Source organism: Lemur catta, chromosome 11 (assembly GCF_020740605.2).
Source record: "Lemur catta isolate mLemCat1 chromosome 11, mLemCat1.pri, whole genome shotgun sequence".
Taxonomy (NCBI): Eukaryota; Metazoa; Chordata; class Mammalia; order Primates; family Lemuridae; genus Lemur; species Lemur catta.
Window position 1 is genome coordinate 40982334 of NC_059138.1, and position 24020 is coordinate 41006353.

At 33.8% G+C, this 24020-nt stretch overlaps 1 protein-coding gene across 1 annotated transcript in view; it reads left to right on the forward strand.

Moving 5' to 3' along the window:
* RSBN1L (round spermatid basic protein 1 like) overlaps window positions 1-24020 on the forward strand; it is a 65183-nt gene that overhangs the window by 35324 nt on the left and 5839 nt on the right. Inside the window, exons 4-6 of the mRNA XM_045564059.1 lie at window positions 11541-11678; window positions 14082-14224; window positions 17684-17851. Of these exons, the coding sequence (XP_045420015.1) occupies window positions 11541-11678; window positions 14082-14224; window positions 17684-17851 (449 nt within the window). The remainder of the gene's footprint in view (window positions 1-11540; window positions 11679-14081; window positions 14225-17683; window positions 17852-24020) is intronic.

Below are 24020 nucleotides of genomic sequence, written 5' to 3' on the forward strand. Positions count from 1 at the left end.
TGCCCAGGGTAGAGTGCCATGGCGTCAGCCTAGCTCACAGCAACCTCAAACTCCTGGGCTCAAGCAATCCTTCTGCCTTAGCCTCCCGACTAGCTGGGACTACAGGAAGGTGCCACCATGCCCGGCTAATTTTTTCTATATATATTTTTAGTTGTCCATATAATTTTTTTCTATTTTTAGTAGAGATGGGGTCTCGCTCTTGCTCAGGCTGGTCTCGAAGTCCTGAGCTCAAACTATCCTCCTGCCTTGGCCTCCCAGAGTGCTAGGATTGCAGGCATGAGCCACCTGGCCCGGCCAGTCCACTGGTTCTTGAAAGTGAATACAGGCCCATGTAAAAGGCCCCTGCCATCATCACACCTATCCTCAGATTAGGAACTGTTTAGGGTAGGAGATTGGCCAATTCTCTCATTTATTGGTGGTATAGGTTTTGGTTTTCTAGAAACAGTAATAATTGACAACATTCTAGTTTAGAAGGAGAAAAAAAGTAAAAGAAGTCCCAAATGGATCTTAGTGATCATTTATCCCCACTTGTCTCAACTTAGCTTACAAATAAGTAAACAGACATAGAGAAGAGTAACTTATTGTTTTAAGGTTATCAGCAATGCCATGAGTAGAACAAAATCTTAATTCTCATCTAGGGCTCTTTTCCTTATTCTATGTATATTCTTTTTTTTTTTTTTTGATAGGTATTCAAGTTACAGTCTCTACTTTAAAAGATAGTTTGGATGTTCAGTCATGTCCACACATACCAATCCTCCTTCCCCCAACAGTATGTTTAGTGTATATTCTATAGCATGCTATAATCTAGAAAATAAGGCAGTATTTAAAGTTTTAATGTGGGGGGGGGGAACTATTCCCTAATGTAACATGCTTGAGAATTGAAATTTAAATATTTTTTTAGAGTGGAAAGGAAGCTATAGGGCAACCATTATTAGTCCTGTGATTTTATAGAATTCCAAAATGGTTACTTACTTGTCTGAAATTATACCTGAATTTAGTGGCAGAACTAGGACTGGCATCTAGTAATAGAGTCTGCTATTTATTGAGTACTGACTGTGTCAAGGACTGTTCTAGGCATTTTATATGTAATAACTTTAATTCTCTTATTTTGGCAATGAAGAAACAGACACAGAGAAAACATCATACTCAGTGTCCCTCAGCATTAGATCATTTATTTGTCATTTATTATATGTGTGCTAAATGTCAGGTTTTATGCTAGGCCTCTTGCCTCCCAATTCCAGTTGTTTCCACAATACCACAAACTTTCTTGCAGTCATAATATGCAAATTTATTACTGTAATCATTTAAATGTTATAATACTTATGTTGATGTGCCATCACATTATGTGCTTTTCAAATAAGGATAGGAATTATTAATTTTGTATTAAGTGATAAGAATATTCATCTTAACTATGTAATATGTACAACATGAAAATGGCTTTTGTTATTAAATAAAATGAGATGCTGGACTCATTAATCATGCTAGTGTGTGCTAGGTTGTGGGTCTCAAGTCCTTGATGAGCCACCTACGCTGGTTGCCACCACCTTTTCAGGCTTCTTGGGTAATATATATTGCAAACAGGAAACAGTCCAGGCAGATGTATCCTCTTTGTTAACACCTCTAACTCTGGCCCCATATCTGTGTGATCTGCTAGCTTGGTGACCTAAACATGTCAGCTGCTTTTGCTGCTTTAGCTTTAGACTTGAAGGAAACTGTGTGTGCAAGGACCATATTCGTTTATCACAAGATCCTTCAGATTTTATCATTCCTGTGAGTGGGGGAGAATATGAAAAGCATCCCGGAACTGCTCATTTCATGTTTTCCCCACGCTGAATTCTTACTTCACTTGATTTTTTAAGAGCTTAGGAGACTGAGCAAATTGTTGTCTGCAGACTGGGAGGTAACCTTGGGTTTGTCCTTAGGCTTTGGCTTTATGAAACTGAATGAGACCCAAAAGAGAAAGCAGGAGAAGAAAAATGAGCATACTTATTCCAGCTCAGTTCTATTTCTAATCCCTTGAGTACTCTCAGCAAAAAAATTCTGTCTGTTAACCTAATTTGTGGTATCCCTCCAGGAATTGAATTTTTGTTTTCTAAAGACAGAGTATTGCTCTGTCACCCAGGCTGGAGTGCAGTGGCATGATCATAGCTCACTATAACCTTGAATTCCTGGGCTCAAGTGATCCTCCACCTCAGCCTCCCACGTATCTAGGGCTACAGGCGTGCTCCATCACTGCTGACTGATTTTTTTTTAGTTTTTATTTTTTTGTAGAGACGGGTCTTGCTGTGTTGCCCAAGCTGGTCTTAAAGTCCTAGCCTCAAGTGATCCTCCTGCCTTGACCTCCCAAAGTGCTGGTATTATAGATGTGCTACCATGCCATGCCTGACTTTCTTCAGTGAACTTTTTATTGAAGTATAATATATACACAGAAAAGTACACTTATTTATAAATGTATACCTTGATGAATCTTCACAAAGTGGACACACCCATGATTTTAAAAAGTAGAATATTACTAGTAGCCAGAAGCCTTTCCCAAACCCTTTTTTAATCAATTCTCTGTCTATCCCCCAACATCACTACATAAACACTCAGGTAATCACTGTCCTGACTTCAAAAACCACTGATAAATTTTGCTTGTTTCTAAATTTTTATTTAATAGAATAAAATAGTACTTACATTGTTGTGTATGGTTTCTTTCCCTCAGTATAATGTTTGTGGGTTTCATCAATCTTGTAAGTAGCAATGTTCATATTCTTGTTATGTGGTATTCCATTGTATGCATATACCACATTGGAGTTGTTTCCAGTTTGGGACTGTTACCACAGGGTTGCTATGAATATTTTTGCACGTATGTCTTGATGAGCACATATGTATGTGTTTCTGTTGAGTATATACCTAAGATTGGAATTTCAGGATCAAAAGCTATACAGATATTCAGCTTTGCTAGATACTGCCAGTTTTCCAAAGTTGTTATTCCAGTTTACATCCCCACTAGCAGTGTTCCTTGGCCATATTTAGTTGTGTCTATCTTTTTCATTTTAGCCATTTTGATGACTGTGCAAGTGGTATCTCTCTGAGGTTTAATTTATATTTTCTTGATGGCTAAGGGTGCCAAGTACCATTTTATATGATTATTATCCTGTTGAATATCCTCTTTTGTAAAATACCTGGTCTATTCTTTTGTCCATTTTCTTAATTGCTTTCTTTCTCTAGTTGATTTTTTGGGCTTCTTTATATATTCCAGATAAGAATATTTTTGTTAGCTAAATGTATTTCAAATACTTCGTCTCACTTACTGTCTTGCTTTTTTACTTCAGGTGGCTGTCTGTTGATGACTAGAGGTTCTTAATGTTTAATGTAATCTAACTTATAATTTTTTTCTTGTATATGATTAGTGCTTCTTATGATCTATTTTAGAAATATTTGCCTACCACGGTCATTAATATAGTCTCTGAAATTTTTTTCTGGAAACTTCATTGTTTTACCTTTCATGTGTAAATCTACAGTTCATCTGGAATTGATTTTTGCATATGATACGAGGTAAAGATAAAGGTTCATGTTTTCCCATGTAAGTATTCAGAGTACTCCGCGTAATTTATCAAAAGGACACCCATTTCTCATTACATTACAGTGTTACCTGAGTCATAGCCAATCAGTTGATCATATATGTGTGGATCTGTTTCTGGGCTCTCTTAGATTCCGTTTCTCTATTTGCCCTAATTGCTATAGCTTTATAATAAATCTTGATATCTAGTTTTATTGTTCTTCAAGATTTCCTTGGCTCTTTACATTTTCATATAAGCTTTAGAATCAACTTTTCAAATTCCATGGAAAAATCTGCTAGGTTAGTGATTGGTATTATACATTGAGTGTATAGATAAGTTTGGGTTGAATTGATATCTTTACGATCAATATTGAATCTTCTAGTCTGTGATCATGGTACTCATTTGTCTTTTTACTCTCCTTTTTCTTTCTTTTTCTTTTTTTTCTTTGTTTCTTTCTCCTTCTTTCTTTGCTTTCTTTTCTTTCTTTTTTTCCTTTTCTTTCTTTTGACAGGGTCTTGCTCTGTTGCCCAGGCATGAGTGCAGTGGCACCATTATAGCCCATTGCAACCTCAAACTCCTGGACTCAAGCGATCCTCCTGCCTCAGCCTCCCAAGTAGCTGGGACTACAGGCGCATGCTACTACGGCAGGCTTTTTTTTTTTTTTTTTAATGATAGAGACAGGGTCTCATTATAATTACCCAGGCTGGTCTTGAACTCATGAGCTCAAGCGATCCTCCTGCCTCATCCTCCCAGAGTGCTAGGATTACAGGCATGAGCCACTGTGCCCGGCCTTGTTTTGGTTTTTAAATTAACATCAGTGCAACCAAAATCATATGCCTTAAATTCTATATATACTAAAAGATGACAAATTATATAGTCACTTCTGTAATCTTTATAAGTGATAGTGTTTATCTCTGTAATATTACTTTGTAGTTTTCACAAATACTCATTTTGTATCTGTTCAGCTTTATCCTTGAATACATTTTAATTTGAGATATTATGTTTGTATATATTTTACATAGGTATTTTTATGTTATATGCACATACACAAAGGACACTGACAAAGGATTAAGACAACCTGTTGTTCTTTGGTCTTTGATTTTGGAATTCTTTTTACTTGTATAACTGTTTTCTGTCTTCATCTATATCCTTGCAAATTGCCTGAAGTTTTAAGGACCATGTGGAATTTTATATGTATTTTTATATATATTTTAATTTTTCTGGTAACCTTGTGGATTTAAGATGTAATTATATTTTAATAGATCATGTTATTTCTCTAATGTTGTGGCCCTGAGGTTAGTGGTATGATATCATACTGTATCATAAAAGCCTATTTGAGAATTAAACATACAGACTTTTTCCAAGGTTTGTAACCTGCCTTAGTTACTTCATTTAACATATAATCCAAAACCCTCAAAACATAGTGGCTTAAAAAAAGTTATTTCTCATAATTCTTTGGGTTGCCTGGACAATTCTTTTGGTCTTTGCCACCTCAGCTGGGGCTACATGACTTCATTCTTATGTCTGGTGGTTGACAAACCAATTGGTCTTGGGAGACCTCGCTTATACGGTGGGTGTGGTTGGTACATGTCAGCTGGGGTGAGGGCCACATTTCTCTCATCCAGCAGGTTAGCCTGGGCTCATTCACATGGTGGTAGTTGCAGGGTTCCATAGAATAGAAAGAAGGCAAACCCCAGTGTACAAGCCTCTTCTTGTGTTGTGTTTGCTTATGTCCCATTGACCAGAGGAAGTCACATGGCCAAACCCAGATTCATGGGTGGGCAAATAGACTTGACTTCTTGATGATAGGAGTAGCACAGTCACATTACACAGAAGTGAGCATACAAGCTTGGAAAGAATTTGTGGCCATTTGCAGTCTACCACATCTGTTCTAATTTTTCTGTCATCTCTATTTCAGTATATTCATTCAGACATTTATTTTGCTACTATGCCCTTGATGTTAGGCATACAACAAGGCAAGTAAAACAGGAGTTTTCTATGTCAAAATGAGATTTCTGTCTTGTCACTCTATATTGAATCAGTGTGCATTCTGAACCCTGTACTAAAAACCATGAGAATATGAATACCGAGCAATTGTTTTCTAACCATTTTCACTCCACCTCCAAACTGTAAATCTTACCTTTATTTTGTCATGGTTCTAAATTATTTCTCAGGTAACTTATATCATAGTATTATTAATAACTGATGAATAAAGGTCTAGTATTTTAATAATGAAACTTATTAAATCTGATCTGTTACACCTGCTTCTCTGCAGAATGAGGGGAGAAAACTCAAATTTGTTGAATTCATGCTGGGGTCATTCATTGTTAGGCCAAGAAAGACAATTTGATATTTCATCTTTGAAACATTGCCTGTCTTTGTGCTAGATTTTCGTTTTGACCAATTGTGCCTGCCACATGCTCTTGAAATACTTACAAACCGATTTATACAAAATATTATTATGAAAGGCACCAGATGCCTTAATCGAGAAAAGATTTTTTTCCTTTACTCTATTACTTTAAAAATTGATAATAACACATTTTTTCTAATTTTGGTTAAAGTTATATGGATATTTTTGAAATAAAATGATTAAATTTCATTACCTATTATATTTTGATTTGAAAGTACATGCCAGATGTGATGGGGAATGGCTCCCCCTTGTGGCACACTCATTTATGTCAGATGTTTGGATTACCTCAGTAAGAATGTGATGAGTGGGCCTTGTTTTTAAAAATAGGGGACTCCTCTCTCCACACAATCCCCTAAAAAAGAAAATACCCAGAATTGAACCAACAGCCTCTTCTACCTTCATCCCTCCAATTTTTGGCTTTAATAATTATCCTATTTCTGTATTTTCTTCAAATTGGTGCTGTTACAAGCTAAAAACATCTATATCTTCCGTATTTATTATGGATTACTATTAAAGTATTTTGAGAAACTTCTAATATCTTGGGATGTTAATAGGTATACTAAAACAGCTATAAGAAAAACAGGTTTTGAAGTCAAAATAATTTGTGTAATGCTGGACCAAATAAGTTATATTTACTTGCTGTGAGGCTTGTCAGAAACTTTAATAACCAGTGTGCATGGTGAACCTCTGAAACAAGAATGCTTTTCCGAACTTATTGGACTATAGAATCCTCTTTTTAAGGAACACATTTTGGGAAATAGCAACTTGTTTCAAGTGAGTCATTCTTTATGGTTTTTTTTTAATTAAATATTACTGTATTTATCCCTTTTTGCAGCAATTTTTATAAGTAAAATAAGAGAAAACAGTAAGAAGTCTTATAGATTTATTTTTGTCAATTTCCTGTTAGGAAGGTTTTTTTTCCTCTTTGTAGCAAGCAGACCTCAGAATCATAGAATTTTTTTTTAAGGTTACTTTATATGAGGAATAATGAATAGAATTTTAATTAGTAGAATTTAATTCATTTTCTGTTAACCGAAGCTTCTGAGATTTTGTTATTGACACTTATTACTGATATTGGATGCAGTAAGTGTCCAACTTGCTGCTTTTTTCTTTCTCTTCATAACTTTATAGAAAATATACAGAAAAATAAGTGAAAATGTGGCCATCGTGGTCGTAGGTTTGAGGGGGTGTGTTAAAGAGGAGATGTAGATTAAAAATGTTAAATCTTTTCTAATGGACACTGTTTAAATATAAGCTTTCACAAAAATATAGAATTAAGTATCATGCCTATCTTTTATTGTGTTATTTTTCAGAGATCTACACCGAAATCAAGACAAACCAGCCATATGCATAGTCTTTGTAATGCAGTACCTTTCTTTTTTAAGAAGTGGGTATATTTTAAAGCAGTGACATGTTTTGATTTTTTTTCAGGTTAATTTTTTAACTGTATCAGAAAACTGGTTTGGTTAGTGTTTATTGAAGTGAATAAGAGTAAATAAAGTAAGCTCACATCCAGCATCATCAGGATGTGAGGTTTTCCAGATAAGTGATTTTTCTATATAATAGAATCGTATAGTTTTAAGTACCAACATTTTTTTTTAATCTTCTTTACTGAACATATGCAACATAATGTAACTCTTTGTTAGTTCCGGTTTGTCATTATGATGTTACAATACAGATGTCCTAAGGTAGCTACAGCTGTGTTTGCCCCTTGCCCTTCCTTCCCCTTCTAAATTTATGGTTTCTTATCCTTTATGATTTTAGAGATGAACATATGTAAGAAGGTGACTTTTATGATTTAGTCCTTGTGGCATTTATTTTGGCTATTTAGAAATTCCTCCCAATCCTTACCTGTTCCCTCCTCCTACCCCACTCCCTTGACTCCTTCATAGTCTCCATAGGTGATTTTTACAGAATTGAGGCTTTATTTTTTTATGATATTATAGATTTAATTTTATTCTATGTAAAAGGTGAATTGTGGATATTTGCTGTATAGTATTGCAATAAAATAGGTGTCACCAAAAATCAAGAAGTATTTACATTTTTGCGAAGAGTGTGAATTTTATTCTTGTATTTTGTTTTAACAGCTTAAGTGCCATCTATATATTTCATCAGGAGTTATATACTTTTTGAATTTGAATACATTGTTATGTGTAATTTGTCATGTTTAAAATATTAAGTTAATGGTTACAACTGATTTAGTATGGGCTTAAAATTCTGAGTTATATAACTAGAAAGTTATATGAAATGATACATAATGAAAAGTTACATGATAATGTTTTAAAATTCAAATTACTTTTATAAATTAAAATTTTGATGACTTCAATTTAATTTTAGAGATGTAATTTTAAATATATTTTATCTTCAATTTGGTTATCATAGTTTTATCTTTAATATTTGTAGAATACATGTTTTGGAAGAAAATTACTGTTTTGTTTTAAACGTGATAGCTAAGAATGCAGAGTTTTTATAAAGACAATATTTTCTAATAGAATTTACCTTTGGTTTTAATAGTGGGCAAATAGGATCTACTTTACAGTTTTAATACATTTTGGTTAAAAGGGAGAGAGACGTGTACTTTTGTTAGATAGTAAGTTATGTGTGTAGGTGAATTTTACGTATAATCTGCATGCATTTGTAGGTATTTTGCTATAAGGTGGGAAGAACTAACTATAAAAATTTAATTAGGATAGTTAAGAGTACAATCTGAGTGGAATCCGTATTACTTTAAAAATTCAGGTTCTCCCAAAAATTGTTTGCAATATTTTTTAATTTTATTAGGACCATACTTAAAAACAATCTTCAAAAGGTAAAACCTCTTCTTAGATAGTCCCCAAACTAGATATAGGATGGCAGGAAAAATCAAGTTCTGATTTAGTCAGTCTATCATGTTAAAATTTTCAATGTTTAGTTCTGTACTAATTTAGACATGTGCTTTATTTTATTTTTAAATAAAGAGCAACATTTGTAAACTTGGGGAAATTAATATAAATGTGTAACTTGAGTGAAATACGAAAACTAGGTCAATAATACTCTTTCAATCAAAGAAATTTTCATTTTAACCTAAAATGGCAATATGTGGTCAGGCCGAAGTTAGTAAAGTACTTGAGTTAGTAAAGTACTTCTGTTGCTCAGTGATACATGTTTTTATTCACATTTAAATACAGAAAGTTTACTCTACAAAGACTGAATATTAAATTTATTAATAAATAGTTCTGGTTTTTTGATTGTTAATTGTTACTTATCCCCTAGTCTCTATAGTTATACTTTTTGTTTTTTTCTTTTTTGTAGAATGGAATCAGGCTTTTGGAATTTAGAACAATTATTTCAATTATTTGAGATATTAACTATTATGTATATTATGAGTTCATTTTACCTACTAGATAAATTGACTGTTATAATTTCAGACATATTTCCTCAGAGAGGATTGTCTCTGACTCCTAAATCTCTCCTAACATTCACATTAAAGAGCATTCTTTATTTGTTGGTATTTCGTTTGTATCCATATATTCAACTCTTGCAAATACTCCCTTGGAAAAAAGTCCAGCAGATATCAGTCCATTTGATTTTTGCTTTAAAAGTACATTTAAAGCATCCATTTCTTTGGGAGAGCTCATAAATTGAGTTGTGCTTAGTATTTTAGAAGAATTAACTTACTGAAAATTCCTCTCCTAACACCTGCCTCCTCCTCCCATGATAAACTGCCCACATTATTCAGTTGATCATTATTGATACTGTGATGCAGTAGAATGAACAAACTTGGTGGCAAGGACTTACTTGATTCTGGCTTTGTTGGAACTAGTTAATGATTTAGGTATGTGATTTAGATAAGGAAATTTATGCACAGAAAACTTACTTGTATAAGTGGAAATAGTAATAGTACCTCCCTAATTTGACTTTTAAAAGCCAAATAATATATTTCAAAGCACTTGGAAAGTTTGTGTTTTATAGTGTAAGTTGTTTGATTTCCCTTTCTTAATGGCCATGAGGTCTCTTAAAACATATGTTAGGGTCACTTAACAGAATTGATGTGATATTTTCTGGTAAATTTTCTGGAGTTCAGATTGATACCCTTAGGTTTGTTAGACTGCATTACAGAAATGCATACTGTTGACTGATTTTCTTATTGTGGTGCTATTAAGGCAGCTAGACATCTAGAGCTCTAAGTCTGTTGTAGAGTCAGGTTTTAACTTTTAGCTCTCTCGGTATAGGAGGTGATAGGAACTTTTAGGAGAGAGGAAAAAAGATGAGACAATGAGTACAAGATAGGGGCACAGACTTGAAGGAATGGTGTGTTGTTGTGAGAAATTTATTTGTGACAGTTTATGAAAACTTAAGCTTGGAATTCTGGTAAATAAACTTATTAGGGAATTCTGTCATTATTATACCACTTTGCTTATTATGATAACTAATACAATTCTGTCTTAAATTGTTCCATTATGGAAATATGTGGGTTGGCACTTAGATACTTTGTTATGTGGTGATACTATACCAGCTATGATTGTGAGGATTCAACTTTTGATGTGAATATCTTTTGATGTGAATCTGTATCTATGAAAGGTTGACCATCCAGATTTGCCTGAGATACAAGACCTTCAGTTTTAAAACTAGAATAGTCTTGGGCAAACTGGGACAAATTGGTCTTCTAAATTTAGTGACCACAAAGGCTAATCCAGAGAAAGAAATAATTAGGATTTTGTTTGGTTTGTTTATGAAAAGAAGTTGTTTTGCTTAAAATAAGATTCAGCTTAAAGTTTTCTTCAGCAGTCTAAGGTTAAACATTCCAGTTCAGGAAACCAAAGCTCAAGGAATGTAAATGATTTCTGAAGGTCACATAGCTGATAGGTAGCAAAGGTAGATTTGGGTCTTAGGATTCCTGATTCTCAGTCTCTAGTAGATTTTCATTGGAATTAATAATAGAGATATAAACTGGGTCCTAGTTAATCTGATAAGATCTAGAAAGGAAGATCATCCCTGTTGGCCTTTTAGGCATACAAACCACTGGTGATGGTTAAATTTAACTTTTTCTGAGGGTCTAGTTTTAAAAATCCCCATAAAAAGATATGAACCACTGCTTTAGAAAAAGGCTGGTATACCAACTTTTGAATATAATTTCAGTGGCATTATAAATCAGATAATGAACTCCTGTATTGTAAGGAGATGTTATAGTTATGTTGTAGTCATTTGTCTAGATAGAATTATGCTGTTTATCTGAACTGTGTTTTCATAAGTAGTGTGTGGGAGTAGTTAGAGAAGGTAAAATAACTTGATTTAGTACAGGTTTTTAAAAAATTCCTTATCACAGCGATGAGGATTTAATTAATTAATTAATTTTTTTATTAGCACGCATGAGGATCTGAAGGAAGAGGATTTAATTTAAAAAGAAAGTATAATGTTTGAAATCTGTTTAAGAAGCAGCTATAAATAAATAAATAAGTCCTTATTGTTGCTAGTAAAGGCTTTTTTGTTTTGTTTCGCTTGCCTCATATTATGATGTAATATTCTGAGACAGTATAATAATTTATTGTTACATAGTGATAAGCATTATCTTACGTGTAACTTTTAATAAAATCTGTATTCTTCAGGTAAAAAGAACGTATTCTCATGGTACTTACAGAGCTGGCCCAATGCGACAGATAAGCTTGGTGGGAGCAGTTGATGAAGAAGTGGGAGATTACTTTCCTGAGTTCCTTGACATGTTGGAAAATTCACCATTTTTAAAAGTAAGAGAAAATGATGTCAGCAGTCTAAATTGTGGGTGCTGCTTTCATGCTACAGGCAATACAAATAAATGGCCATTTCAAAATTAGAAAAATTTTGGTTTTATTTGCATTGGAGGTAAGGAAGGGAAGAGATGGGAAACTGAAGTAATTCTTGTGTGGTGTGTACGTGTGACTTCTCAGGTCCTAATTATTATATAATGGCAAAGCTAAGTGCTGGACCTAAAAGAAGCATAACACCTGTTACTGCCACTTTAGGAAATTAGGTTCTATCGGTTTTTCAGCTTTTTATAAACTGAGTACCAGAGGATTTAAGAAGTACAGGAAGGATGTTTACTAAACTAAAATGTATAAGACCAAGGAATGGCAATTTGGCATTGTGGAAAACTGGCCTGGGAAATTTAACATCTACAATTTAGCCTTCGCTATACATAGCTCAGTTGAGCAAGCTGTTTAAACTTTCTGGGCTTCAGTTTCATCATCCATAAGATGTTTGGACAGTGTAGCTTAAGGCCCCTTTAAATTCTTTAAATAATTTCTAGCCAGATTCCTTCTATTTATTTATTTTTTTTAACACTGTCTGCATTCCAGAAAATGTTTCTTATTGTGAGCTGCTGGGGCTATCCCACTGAGAGAGAAATCTTTCTGAGCTGTGTAGTTAATTATTTAATCAGTAATTCTAAGGTCAGTGTTAAACTACACTGAAATTTAGGGTCCAAGTGAGCAGCAGAATGTGACAAGATCAGTTTAATCTCTAGTACCACATAATCTATTTAACATCCCTTCTTCTTTTTTTAATTTTTTTTTAATTTTTAAAATTTGATTGATTGATTAACAGGGTCTCATCTCACTCTGTTTCCCTGGGCAGAGTGCAGTGGTGTCATCATAGTTCACTATAGCCTCCAACTCCTGGGCTCAAGTGATCCTCTTGCCTCTGCCTCCCAAGTAGCTGGGACTATAGGTGCATGCCATCATGCTTGCCTAATTTTTTTATGTTTTATAGAGACGGGGTGCCACTCTTGCTCAGGCTTGTCTCAAGCTCCTGAACACAAGCAATCCTGCCGCGTTGCCCTCGCAGAGTGCTAGGATTATAGGTGCAAGCCAGTGCACCCGGCCTCCTTTTTTCACTTCTGCTTACTCAGTTTTCTACTCCATATGTGTATATATCTTTTTCTTCCCCTTCTCTTTTACCCTGTTCCATTGCCCTGTCTTTTCCTTTTTATTCCTTTTAAACTTTTTGTTCCTTTTCTGATTTTCCTGACTGGTCACATCATGGAATTTGGTTGCATTTGCATGATACTTTAAAAAAATTACTGAATGGTATTTAAATAGTTCCTTCAGTTTTATTTTCAAAGCAATTGAGCTAAACACATTCTTTCTAAGGAAATTTGATTTGACAATCCTCCCCTTTTTGAGGAATTGAATTTTTTTTAAAATACCATTCTCACCATTCCGTGGGCAGTGGCCCTCAGTCTCATCTTATTTTCTTTTCTCTTCCTCTTCCCCTTCATTTTTCTCTCTCTTTTCTTTTCTGTTGTTTTCTTTTATAATAATTTTAATCTCTGGTTCAGGCCAACAACCTCTTCAAGAAACTACTAAACAAATAAATTTGGATTTTGGTTTGGTTTTCCTTGTTTTTTGGATTTTTGATTATTAGTAATCCGAGAAGTATCCATTTATTAAGCTCATTTTGTTTTTATAGATTCTTATGGAGAGCACCTGCTTAATTTGTGAATTTACTAACATCATGTGACCCATATGTTTGGTAGAAGAAGATAGAATAACAAGTGATGAATACAGTGAATCATATTGTTGGCAGGTTTAGGGGACAGAGCCATCCAAGCATAATTATTCTCTTGGTGTGTTTTAAATAGAACTTTTTGAAGCAAAATGTATTGGGATATATTTAGGCCGGGCGCGGTGGCTCACGCCTGTAATCCTAGCTCTGGGAGGCCGAGGCGGGTGGATCGCTCGAGGTCAGGAGTTCGAGACCAGCCTGAGCAAGAGTGAGACCCCGTCTCTACTAAAAATAGAAAGAAATTATCTGGCCAACTAAAAAATATATATACAAAAAAATTAGCCGGGCATGGTGGCTCATGCCTGTAGTCCCAGCTACTCGGGAGGCTGAGGCAGTAGGATCGCTTAAGCCCAGGAGTCTGAGGTTGCTGTGAGCTAGGCTGATGCCACGGCACTCATTCTAGCCCGGGCAACAAAGTGACACTCTGTCTCAAAAAAAAAAAAAAAAAACAAAATGTATTGGGATATATTTAATATAAGTATATATTTCAAATGCTTAAGTATAAAGGTATGTACGAAAGTATGTTTTGTCAAGTACTTGTTAAAGACTATGTACTTGAAGATAACATTTTGAAAATAATTGGTTCCTATGTAATTGTTTGTCTCTAGTGTACACTGCCATGGGGGACACTATCTAGTCTAAAATTAGAGAGTCGAAAAGATAGTGATGATGGCCCCATCATGTGGGTACGTCCAGGAGAACAAATGATCCCTGTGGCTGATATGCCAAAGTCACCTTTCAAAAGGAAAAGGTATGTTGGATACACATTTTTATTGCCAGGGATGGGTGTTTGTCTGTTAGGTTGTGTGTGTTTGTGTGTTGAAAATTGGAGAAGGGAGGAAGGGACAGTTTAGAGCATGATTAGAGTGTAAATTTAAAAATAGTTATCCATGGCTAGGTACAGTGGCTCATGCCTGTAATCCCAGCACTGTAGGAGGTAGAGGTGGGAGGACTGCTGGAAGGAGCTCAAGACCAGCCTGGGCAATGCAGTGAGACCCTGTCTCTACAAAAAATAATAGTTAGCTGGGTGTAGGGGCACACGCGTGTAGTTCTAGCTACTTGGGAGGCTGATGCAGAAGGATCACTTGAGCCCAGGAGTTGAAGGCTGCAGTGAGCTATAATCAGGCTAATGCACTCCAGCCTGGGTAATAGAGTAAGACTCTGTTTCCAAAAAGAAAAAGCTACACATGCTGATAGAATTTGTTATAAATCATCAAATGTAAATAAGACATGAGAAATGAAGGGAAATGACAATAAATTGTAATTAGGAATAGAAAAATGTCATTCCCACAGAAATATTATTGATGAGAAATATTCAGAACTTACATTAAGAAAACTAAAACATAGAGGATATAAAATAAGATGCAAACAAATGGAAAGCTCTACTGTGTTCTGGATTAGATAAAAATGATTGTTCTTTAAATTTTTTTGCATTTCAATTGGACCCACACTCCCAGCACTGGATACAATGATTTTAACATTTTTTAGGAAGGAAAACTTTTCAGTGAAAGAGAAGATAAGTGAGGCAGAGAGCTTATGTTACTAGATATTAAAAATTACTGTGAAGCTCAAATAGTAGATCATGATTAGAATAGAATAGAGTCCAGAAATAAACCTGAATATATCGGAAACTTAATATATGAGGTAGATGGGAAAAGGAAGGTTTATTTAATGAATAATTCTGGCAATTGGCAGTCCATCTGAAACAAAGCATAGGTAGAGCCCCTACCCCATGCAAGAAGTAAGTTAGAGAATTAAACTAACAGATAAAACAAAATATTAGAATAAAATTTTGAAGCCTGGAAGAGACCTTCCTAAGCAAGAAAGTAGCGGCAATACTATTTAGGAGAGAAGAGAGAGCAACAACAAAGTTCAAAACTATGACAGACTGGACTAAAACATGTGTAACAGGTGACAGACTAAAGTTAATGTACAAGAGCATTCCCAAATTGACAAGAAAAATGTAAACAACCCAGTGGGAAAGTAGACCTTAAGCGGTTAAGCATATTTTAAAAGAACTAAGATATTAATATTTTTATCCATTATATTGGCAAAAATTGTTAATAGAGTAGTAATACTATAGACTGTAGGTATGTGAAGAAGCAGTCTTTTATATATTGTTGACAGAATGATGAGCTGCTATAATCATTTTGTGAAAGTAATCTGACAGTAGCTCATAAAATTTAACATACAAGTCATTGATCTAGCACCCCTACTTATGGTAATCTATCCCAAGAAACAAAAGCCCTAAAGGTAAATAAGAATGTTAATTGTAGCGTTGTTTGTGGTGAGTAAAAAGTTTGAAATGGTCTGAATGCTTATCAGCAGGGGAATGGTTGAATAGTTTTTGTACATTCCTATTAAAGAACATGGTGAAATAGCCACAATAGAGTTTTTTTTTTAATGTCTTTTGATCTGGATGGATATCCATGACAATTGAAAAGAGCCAAATGTAGAGTAATGTGTCTAATATGATTTTATTTTTATGAAAAGAAATAACGTCCCTGTGTCAATGTATATTTGTGTAAGCACAGAGAAAGATGTGGAAAAATGTACACTAGGTTAACATTGATGGGAATGGAGCATGTGATGCTGTGGGAGATAACAGGTTTTTCTGTGGATACTTAAAGATGATTACAGTAATTATTAATTTAAAAAGAAAAAGCAGGGACAAAAGTCATTGAGTAAACTGTAGGTTGTATGAAGGCAGGGACTATGTTGGGCTTGTTACTAATGTGTCTTTAGCACCTAAATATAGAGCCTAGTGCTTAATTATTTATTAGATGAATGAAATTTTTGAAGTTAATTTATAAATTGGTAGTAAATGGTAAAATTGATGTGTTTCTCAGTGATTCTTAACTTCTTTTAGAATTTATGAATCAGTTTCATAACCTGAAAGTCTCTTCCCAAAACAATGCAGGTATATGCAAACTTTTAGATATAATTTTAAGCCCCTTGAGGACCTTCCATGCACCTCAGTATATACCATCCATGGTATGTGTGATGTTTTCATATCACAGTAGTCTGACCAACTGGTAATAACGCTATGTCAGGAACTGTGTTTAGTGCTATATACGTCTTAATTATCAGAATGTGGCATTAATGAGACCAAATTTGTGAGCTTGAGAGCCTGTTAGCTTTCCACAGGAAACAATGACATCTAGCTTTCTGACACATGTAGAATATTAATCACCAAGAACAAAAACACATATTTTAGCATTATTTGTATGTGTGTGTGTGTGTGTGTGTGTGTTTTAAGACTATAATGCAGGGAGTACACAAAGAACAGCAAATAAATAGTAGGGATTAAGGATGGGAAATTATAGAACTAATAAAGTACAGTGACCCTTAGGAAGACTGACTAGAATAAGATGATACAAGTATGGAGGCAATCCAGAGTTGTCTCTGGAAGCAACAGAAAAACCATAGAGGAAAATAGGTAAGATTATGACTCCCACCTGAAGAAGTTCTTCTTACCCTTTTCCCCTTCTATAACAAAATTGGAGAGGTTTCTGCAATGAGTGACACTAAGTAGGGAGCAGCTTCTGAATGCACATGCATTCTAGTATGTGAGCAGTGGAGGACACAGCTGGTGGCAGATGACTGTGGTTTAAGGAAGAGCTAAGATTTTCCTTCTACCTCCAATAAACCATGAATGTTTTGTGGAAGCACTTATTGCCTATTGTTTTCTTGATAATTTATTTATTTGTTTAGTCCTCTCACTAGAATATAACTCCCATGAGAGTAGGGGTCTCATCTGTCTAAGTGTCTCATTCATTAGCCCCAGTGCCTAGATTAGTACCTGGCATATCTTGAATTGAATGTTCAGTTAGTGCATTTTTAAAAGTTACCTGTTTCTTTCAGAAATATATATATATTCTGTTAGCTAAGCGATATGAGTAGGGGCATAGTTCCACATAGATTATAGACCCAAACCACAGGTGGAGATGCTGGGTTATAGGGAAACCTGAGTTAACAACACCATTGGTAATTTAGTTTCTTAATCTGAATATGTATTTCCTTACAACTGCCACTTTTGTGAAGGGCATAATAGAAAAATGAGGGAATTGTATGTGTGTTTTGTTTGTTCTTGTTCATTTTAAAACTAGACATTGAAGGCAAGAGATTTAAAAGCTTTTGTTTGAATTATGTAATTTGAGTGTTTGCAAGTAAGCCTCAGTATATAAATGTAATTTTCTTTAAAACCCAGAACTACCAATGAAATAAAAAACCTTCAGTACCTACCTCGAACCAGTGAGCCCCGTGAGATGCTCTTTGAAGACAGGACAAGAGCTCATGCAGATCATATAGGACAAGGTTTTGAACGACAGACTACAGCTGCTGTTGGAGTGCTGAAGGCTGTACACTGTGGAGAGTGGTATATATAACTATTGCTATTTTAATGAAAGGCTTTCTTGGCTTCAAAAATTCTTTTTCTTTGGAAAGTTTTTAGTAATTTATCCTTTCAAAAAAAAATTCGTTTTTCCCCCAGTATTTGGATATCCTAATTATATAATTGTACTAAATAAGACTTTAAATTGCTAGAATGTAGTTTCAGTCATTTGGATTGACTGAAAGAATTAATTTCATTTTCTAAGTGACTAGAGGTAAAAAAAATTAAAAGGAAAACTAAGGCTCACTTGGTGCCTGTTTACCAATGTCATCTCATTTAATTTTTCTCAACTACTTTTTGGTCTATATTTATCCCATAAGGAAACTAAGGCTCAGGGCAATCAAATAATTTGTTTACAGTCACATAGTTAACAAGTGGTAGAGCTGAGACTGATTTCAGATTTGACTTCAGACTCTTTCTTATGCTTTCTCTTTCTCCTGTTCTACTCTGTTGCGCCCTTTCTGAGGTTTGGTATCTCTTTATTAAGTATTTGTTTGCCTTTGCATATTCATTTTTTCCAGCTTTGCTTACAGGCTTCACTTTGAATATTTTGGTAAATTAAAAAAGTGGATTATTCTCTTTAAAATACATGAGATGTACTTCCATATGTTAATTAACTTTCCATTTATTAAATTGATAAAACTTATATAGCAAAGCTTTATTAATTAAGTTTGCTCAGTTAGATTTTTTCTAAATTGATTATCATTTGAGTATGCAACCTGAGTTGGAATATGCTATTTTGCTTAGCAGTTGTATTAGATATGAAATAAGCAAGAGACTCTTCCTAAGTAAAAAGAAACCATTTTTAATTCTGAATATACAAAATAATATTGTTGTATAGCTTTCTAAGGTTTTATGAACAAAACCTGTGTTTTCTACATAAGGAAATGTTATTTTCAAGGGCTACTAATACAGGATTGACTCCTTGTTAAAAAGGGAAAACTTATAGTAGTATTTTATAAATTAATATTAAGTGGGGGAAAAGGCCAGTATAACTTGGCTTTCTCTTTTTAAAATAAATGAAGTTTTATCACTGTCAGATACGCAGTGTAGCTAGTGCTGAAGTAACCAACCCTAAGAGTTCCTTATGAAAACAGTAGTCTGTAATTCAATAGTAATTTATAATTGAATTGTATTTAAGTTAAATGATAATTTTCAAATATCCATGGTTGTTCTCATACAATTTTTATGCTCTTCCTATAATCTAGTTTAAAATATTAATTTTGTCAAAGATTAAAGGCAAATTTATCTCTGTGGAAATCATTGCAAACTCCTGTTTCAAATTAGTGAGGTTTTTTTCAAATGCTTGGTATAAAGGATTTAAGAGTGGCATTAAGAAGATTTACTTAGGGTAAAATCTGATTTATAGATGGTGTTCAATAAAGTCAGCCCACATACTTATACTTCCTTTCAGAGATAAATATTCCTGCTTCAAAAGGCCTCAGCACTTTGTGTTTAAATCTTATACTCCTTTAAATTATTGTTGGTATATGCTCTCTCTTCTACTTTATATGCAACTCAAGGTTATAGATTATGTTCTGTCCTGCACAGACCTACCATAGGTCTCAATAAATATTCATTGAATAACAAACTACTTTTGTGGCTACCAATTTCACAGTGAAAAGGACTATTGGCAAACTAATATATCAGATGACTAGATTTAAGAATATGCTTAAGACAGGCTGGGCATGGTGGCTCATGCCTGTAATCCTAGTACTCAGGGAGGCTGAGGTGGGAGGATGGCTTGAGCCCAGGAATTTGAGACCAGAGTGAGCAAGAGCGAGAGCCGACCTCTATGGAAAAATAGAAAAATTAGCCCAGTGTAGTGGCGCCTGCCTGTAGTAGTCACAGCCACGCAGTAGGCTGAGGCAGGAGAATTGCTTGCGCCCAGGAGTTTGAGGTTGCAGTGAGCTAGGATGATGCCACTGCCCTCTAGCCCAGGCGACAGAGTGAGACTCTGTATCCAAAACAAAACAAAACAACGAAAAAATATGCTTAAGACAGATTTTGGAATGAGATACTGCTAGATATAATTTTTCTCATTATTGCAAAATACAGTTTGATTCCTGTATCAGTGCTGCTTTAATTTCTTAATACTAAAGATGACAAGAAAGTAATTTTTCCTATTGGAGGGCTTTGTGGCTCTGATGTGAATGTGATCTATGATCCTTTTATTATGCTTTGATGATACAAAAGGAAGTTGTCTCCTTTCTCTTTTTCTTTATCTTAGTGTTTGAGTCTGTTCTTTTTCTCAAGAATACAAGAGGTTTTGAGGTATTTTTAATAGATTCTTGACTTTATTTTCGTGTCAGGTTTAACACCAACTTGAAAGATTGGAATTGTTTTTACTGCAAAGAAATCTCCAGCTAAATAGGACAAGGCTTGTGAATTATTGATCAAATTATATAACTATGCATTATTGTGACAAGATTTACACAGATTTATATACCTGAGGTTGCTTCTTAGAAATACAGTTTTTAAAAAAATCAACTTTATTGAAGTATAATTTGCATTCAGTAAAACACTGATTTTAAGTGTACAGTTTGATATGTTTTAACAAATATTTACACCCATGTTACCTACTACTAACACAGTTAAGCTGTAGAACATTTCATTTCCCTCATACCTCTTGACTATTAACCTCCCCTATTCTCTCCCCAGCTCCAGACATCTATTAATTTTCTGTTTTTAATAGTTTCGTTTTGCCTAGCCTAGGATCTCATGTAGATAGAATGGTATATGTGCATAACTTTTTTCTCTCAGCTTAAATTTTTGAAATTCATCTATGCTGTTACATGTATTAGTAGTTATTCTTCTTGATTTTTAAGTAGTATATCATTGTATGGATATATTACAGTTGGTTTATCTATTTGAGATGTTTTCAGTTTGGGGTTTTTATGAATAAAGTTGTTATGAACATCTACTTACAAGTCTTTGTGTGGACATACAATTTCATTTCTTTTCAGTAAATACATAGGAATGAATTGTAGAGTGTTAAGGTAAGGCAAAATAATTATATACAGAGAAAATTCTAAATCTACAAAACAAACATTAGAATTAATAAGCACATTTATCAAAGTTACCGGATAAAAGATTAATATAGAAAAGTGAATTATATTTCTACATACAAGCTATAAATATTTGGAAAATAAAATTTAAAGCCACAATAGCATTAAAAAAAATCCATGAAATGCGTAGAGATAAGTTAAAAAAATACACAAGATCTGTATACTTAAAACTATAAGTTTTCTCACTGTTGAGAAAAATTAAAGATCACATATATAAATGTCAATTCTTTCCCAAATGATCTATAAATTAACTCAATCCTAATCAAAATCCCACTAGGTTTTCTTGTAGAAACACAAAAAACCTGGTATAGGCAAAACAATTTGGGGGAGCGGAAAAGAACAATGTTGGAGGATTCACATTATCATTTTAAAACTTGCTGTGAAGCTACAATAATTAAGAGGTTGATACTGGAATAAAGATAGACGTATAGATCGTTGGAACATTATACTGTCGTTTAACCAGAAATAAACCTATCATTCATTTTTGCTGAAGGTTCGAAGATGAGTTAATGGGGAAAGGGTTCTTTTTAAGAAAACGGCGTTGGGACAACAGCATCATACAAAAAACAACAAAAAAAAAACCTTGACTTGTCTCACACCATACTAAAAAATTTAAATGGTCATAGAACTAATTGTAACCATTAAAACTATAAAACTTCTAGAAGAAAATGCAGAAGAAAATTTTGCATTAGGCAAAGATTTCATGAACTGTAAAAGAAAACATTGATAAACTTAGACATCATCAGAATTAAAACTGTTCTTCAAATGATACTGTTAAGATAATAAAAAGGATAAGCTACAGATTGAAAAGGCAAGTTATAGACCAGTCATATGTATATGATTTATATCCATATATATAAAGAACTCTTAGACTTTAAAAATAAGAAAATAAACAACCCAATTAAAACTGGGCAAAAGATTTGAACATTCATTTTACAAAAGAAGATATACACATGGCCCATAAGCACATTAAAAGAAACTCAATATGATTGTACCATAAGGGAAATGCAAACTAAAACCATAGTGAGATAACACTACACACTCACTAGAATAGACAATAGCAAAAGCTAACAAGGACATGGATTTACCAGAACTTTCATACACCGTTATGGGAATTATAGAAAAGTTTTGCAGTTTCTTAAAATATTAAACATACATTTAACCTAAGAACCTGTAATTCTATAATTCCATTACTTTTCCTGGGATTAAAAATCTCTTGGTTATTCTGTATTATTATACTTATGATACATATTATGATTATGTTATATATTATACAGATGTTCTCAGACTTAGGATGTTTCCACTTAGGATTTTTCAATTTTACAATGGTATGAAAGCAATACGCATTCACTGGAAACCATAACCCCATTGTAAGTTGAAGGACTTAGGATAGTTTTAATTTACTATGTATTTTGGACTTAACAGTAGGTTTGTCAGGATGTAACCTCCTCATAAGTTGAGCAGCATCTCTATATATTATATGTGGTATATATATGATGTATATATGAGGTACATGCTACATATATACATGCCATCAATAATCATGTATATATCATAATAAGAGGGGCCTGACTTACAGTGGGTTGACTTACTATGTATTTTGGACTTAACAGTAGGTTTGTCAGGATGTAACCTCCTCATAAGTTGAGCAGCATCTCTATATATTATATGTGGTATATATATGATGTATATATGAGGTACATGCTACATATATACATGCCATCAATAATCATGTATATATCATAATAAGAGGGGCCTGACTTACAGTGGGTTGACTTACAATGTTTTCAACTTAAAAGTGGGTTTATTGGGACATAACCCATTGCGAGTCAAAGAACGTGTATGTACACACATACATACTCCCCAGTTATTCTGTATTACATGTATAATGCAGAATAACCAAGAGAGGTATGTATATATGTTTTCCATATATATGATATGTATGATAATACAGAATAACCAAGGGAGGGTTTTGTGTGTGTGTGTGTGTGTGTGTGTGTGTGTGTGTGTGTGTGTGTGTGATATATATGGTATATACATTATAAAATATTTAACAATACAATGATTATACATAATACATTATATATAATGCTAGATTCAATTTGCTAATACGGTTAGTGATTTTTGTATTTATATTAATAAGTCTTGCCACAGTTTGTTGATTAATTTTATTTATTTCATTGACTTTTTTTTCTGTTGTATTTTGTTTTCCTTTTCATTGTTTTTGCTTGCGGTTTTTTGTTTTTGTTTTTTTTTTAAGATGGTGTCTCCTTTCTTTCTCTGTTGCCCAGGCTAGTCTCAATTAATCCTCCGGACTCAGCCTCCTGAGTAGGTGGGATGAAAGGTGCTGCCACTGTGGCAAGCTTTCTTTCTTATTTTTAAGAAAAGATTTTGCTCTTTTTCCTAGCTTAAGTTGGAAACTTAGATGATTGCTTTGAGACTTTTCTTCTCTAATATGAGTTTTTAAAATGAAATTTCTAAGCACTACCTTGGTTATATTTCACAAATTTTGATATTACATTTTCATTATTATTCAGTTCAGAACATTTCTAATTTCCTGTTTGATTTGTTTTTTTTAATCCTTGGTTTTTTGTTTTTAAGAAGTGTTATTTATTTTCCAATATTTCAGGGGTTTTTTGCAGGGTTTTTTTTTGTTTTTTGTTTTTTGTTTTTTTGAGTGTGTGTGTGCTTTTGATTTCTAATTTAATTCCCTGTGGTCAGAGAACATATTCTGTATGGTTTTAGTCCTTAATTTCTTGGGGCTTGTTTTATGGACTGTCTTGATGAATGTTCTATGTCCACTTAAAAGAATGTATATTTTGCTGTTGTTTGGGGGATAGTGCTCCATAAATGCCAAGTGAATCAACTTTGTTGATAATGGGGTTCAAGTCTTCTCTATCCTTGCTGATTTTTGTCTACTTGTTAATCTCCAACTTTAACATTGGCTTTGTCTATTTTTCCTTTCAGTTTCTCTAGTTTCACTCCATGTATTTTGTCTTTTGTAACATCTTTATTGAGATTTAATAACCTATTTAAAGTGTACAATTTAATGGTTTTTAGTATATTCAGAGTTGTGCAACCATCTA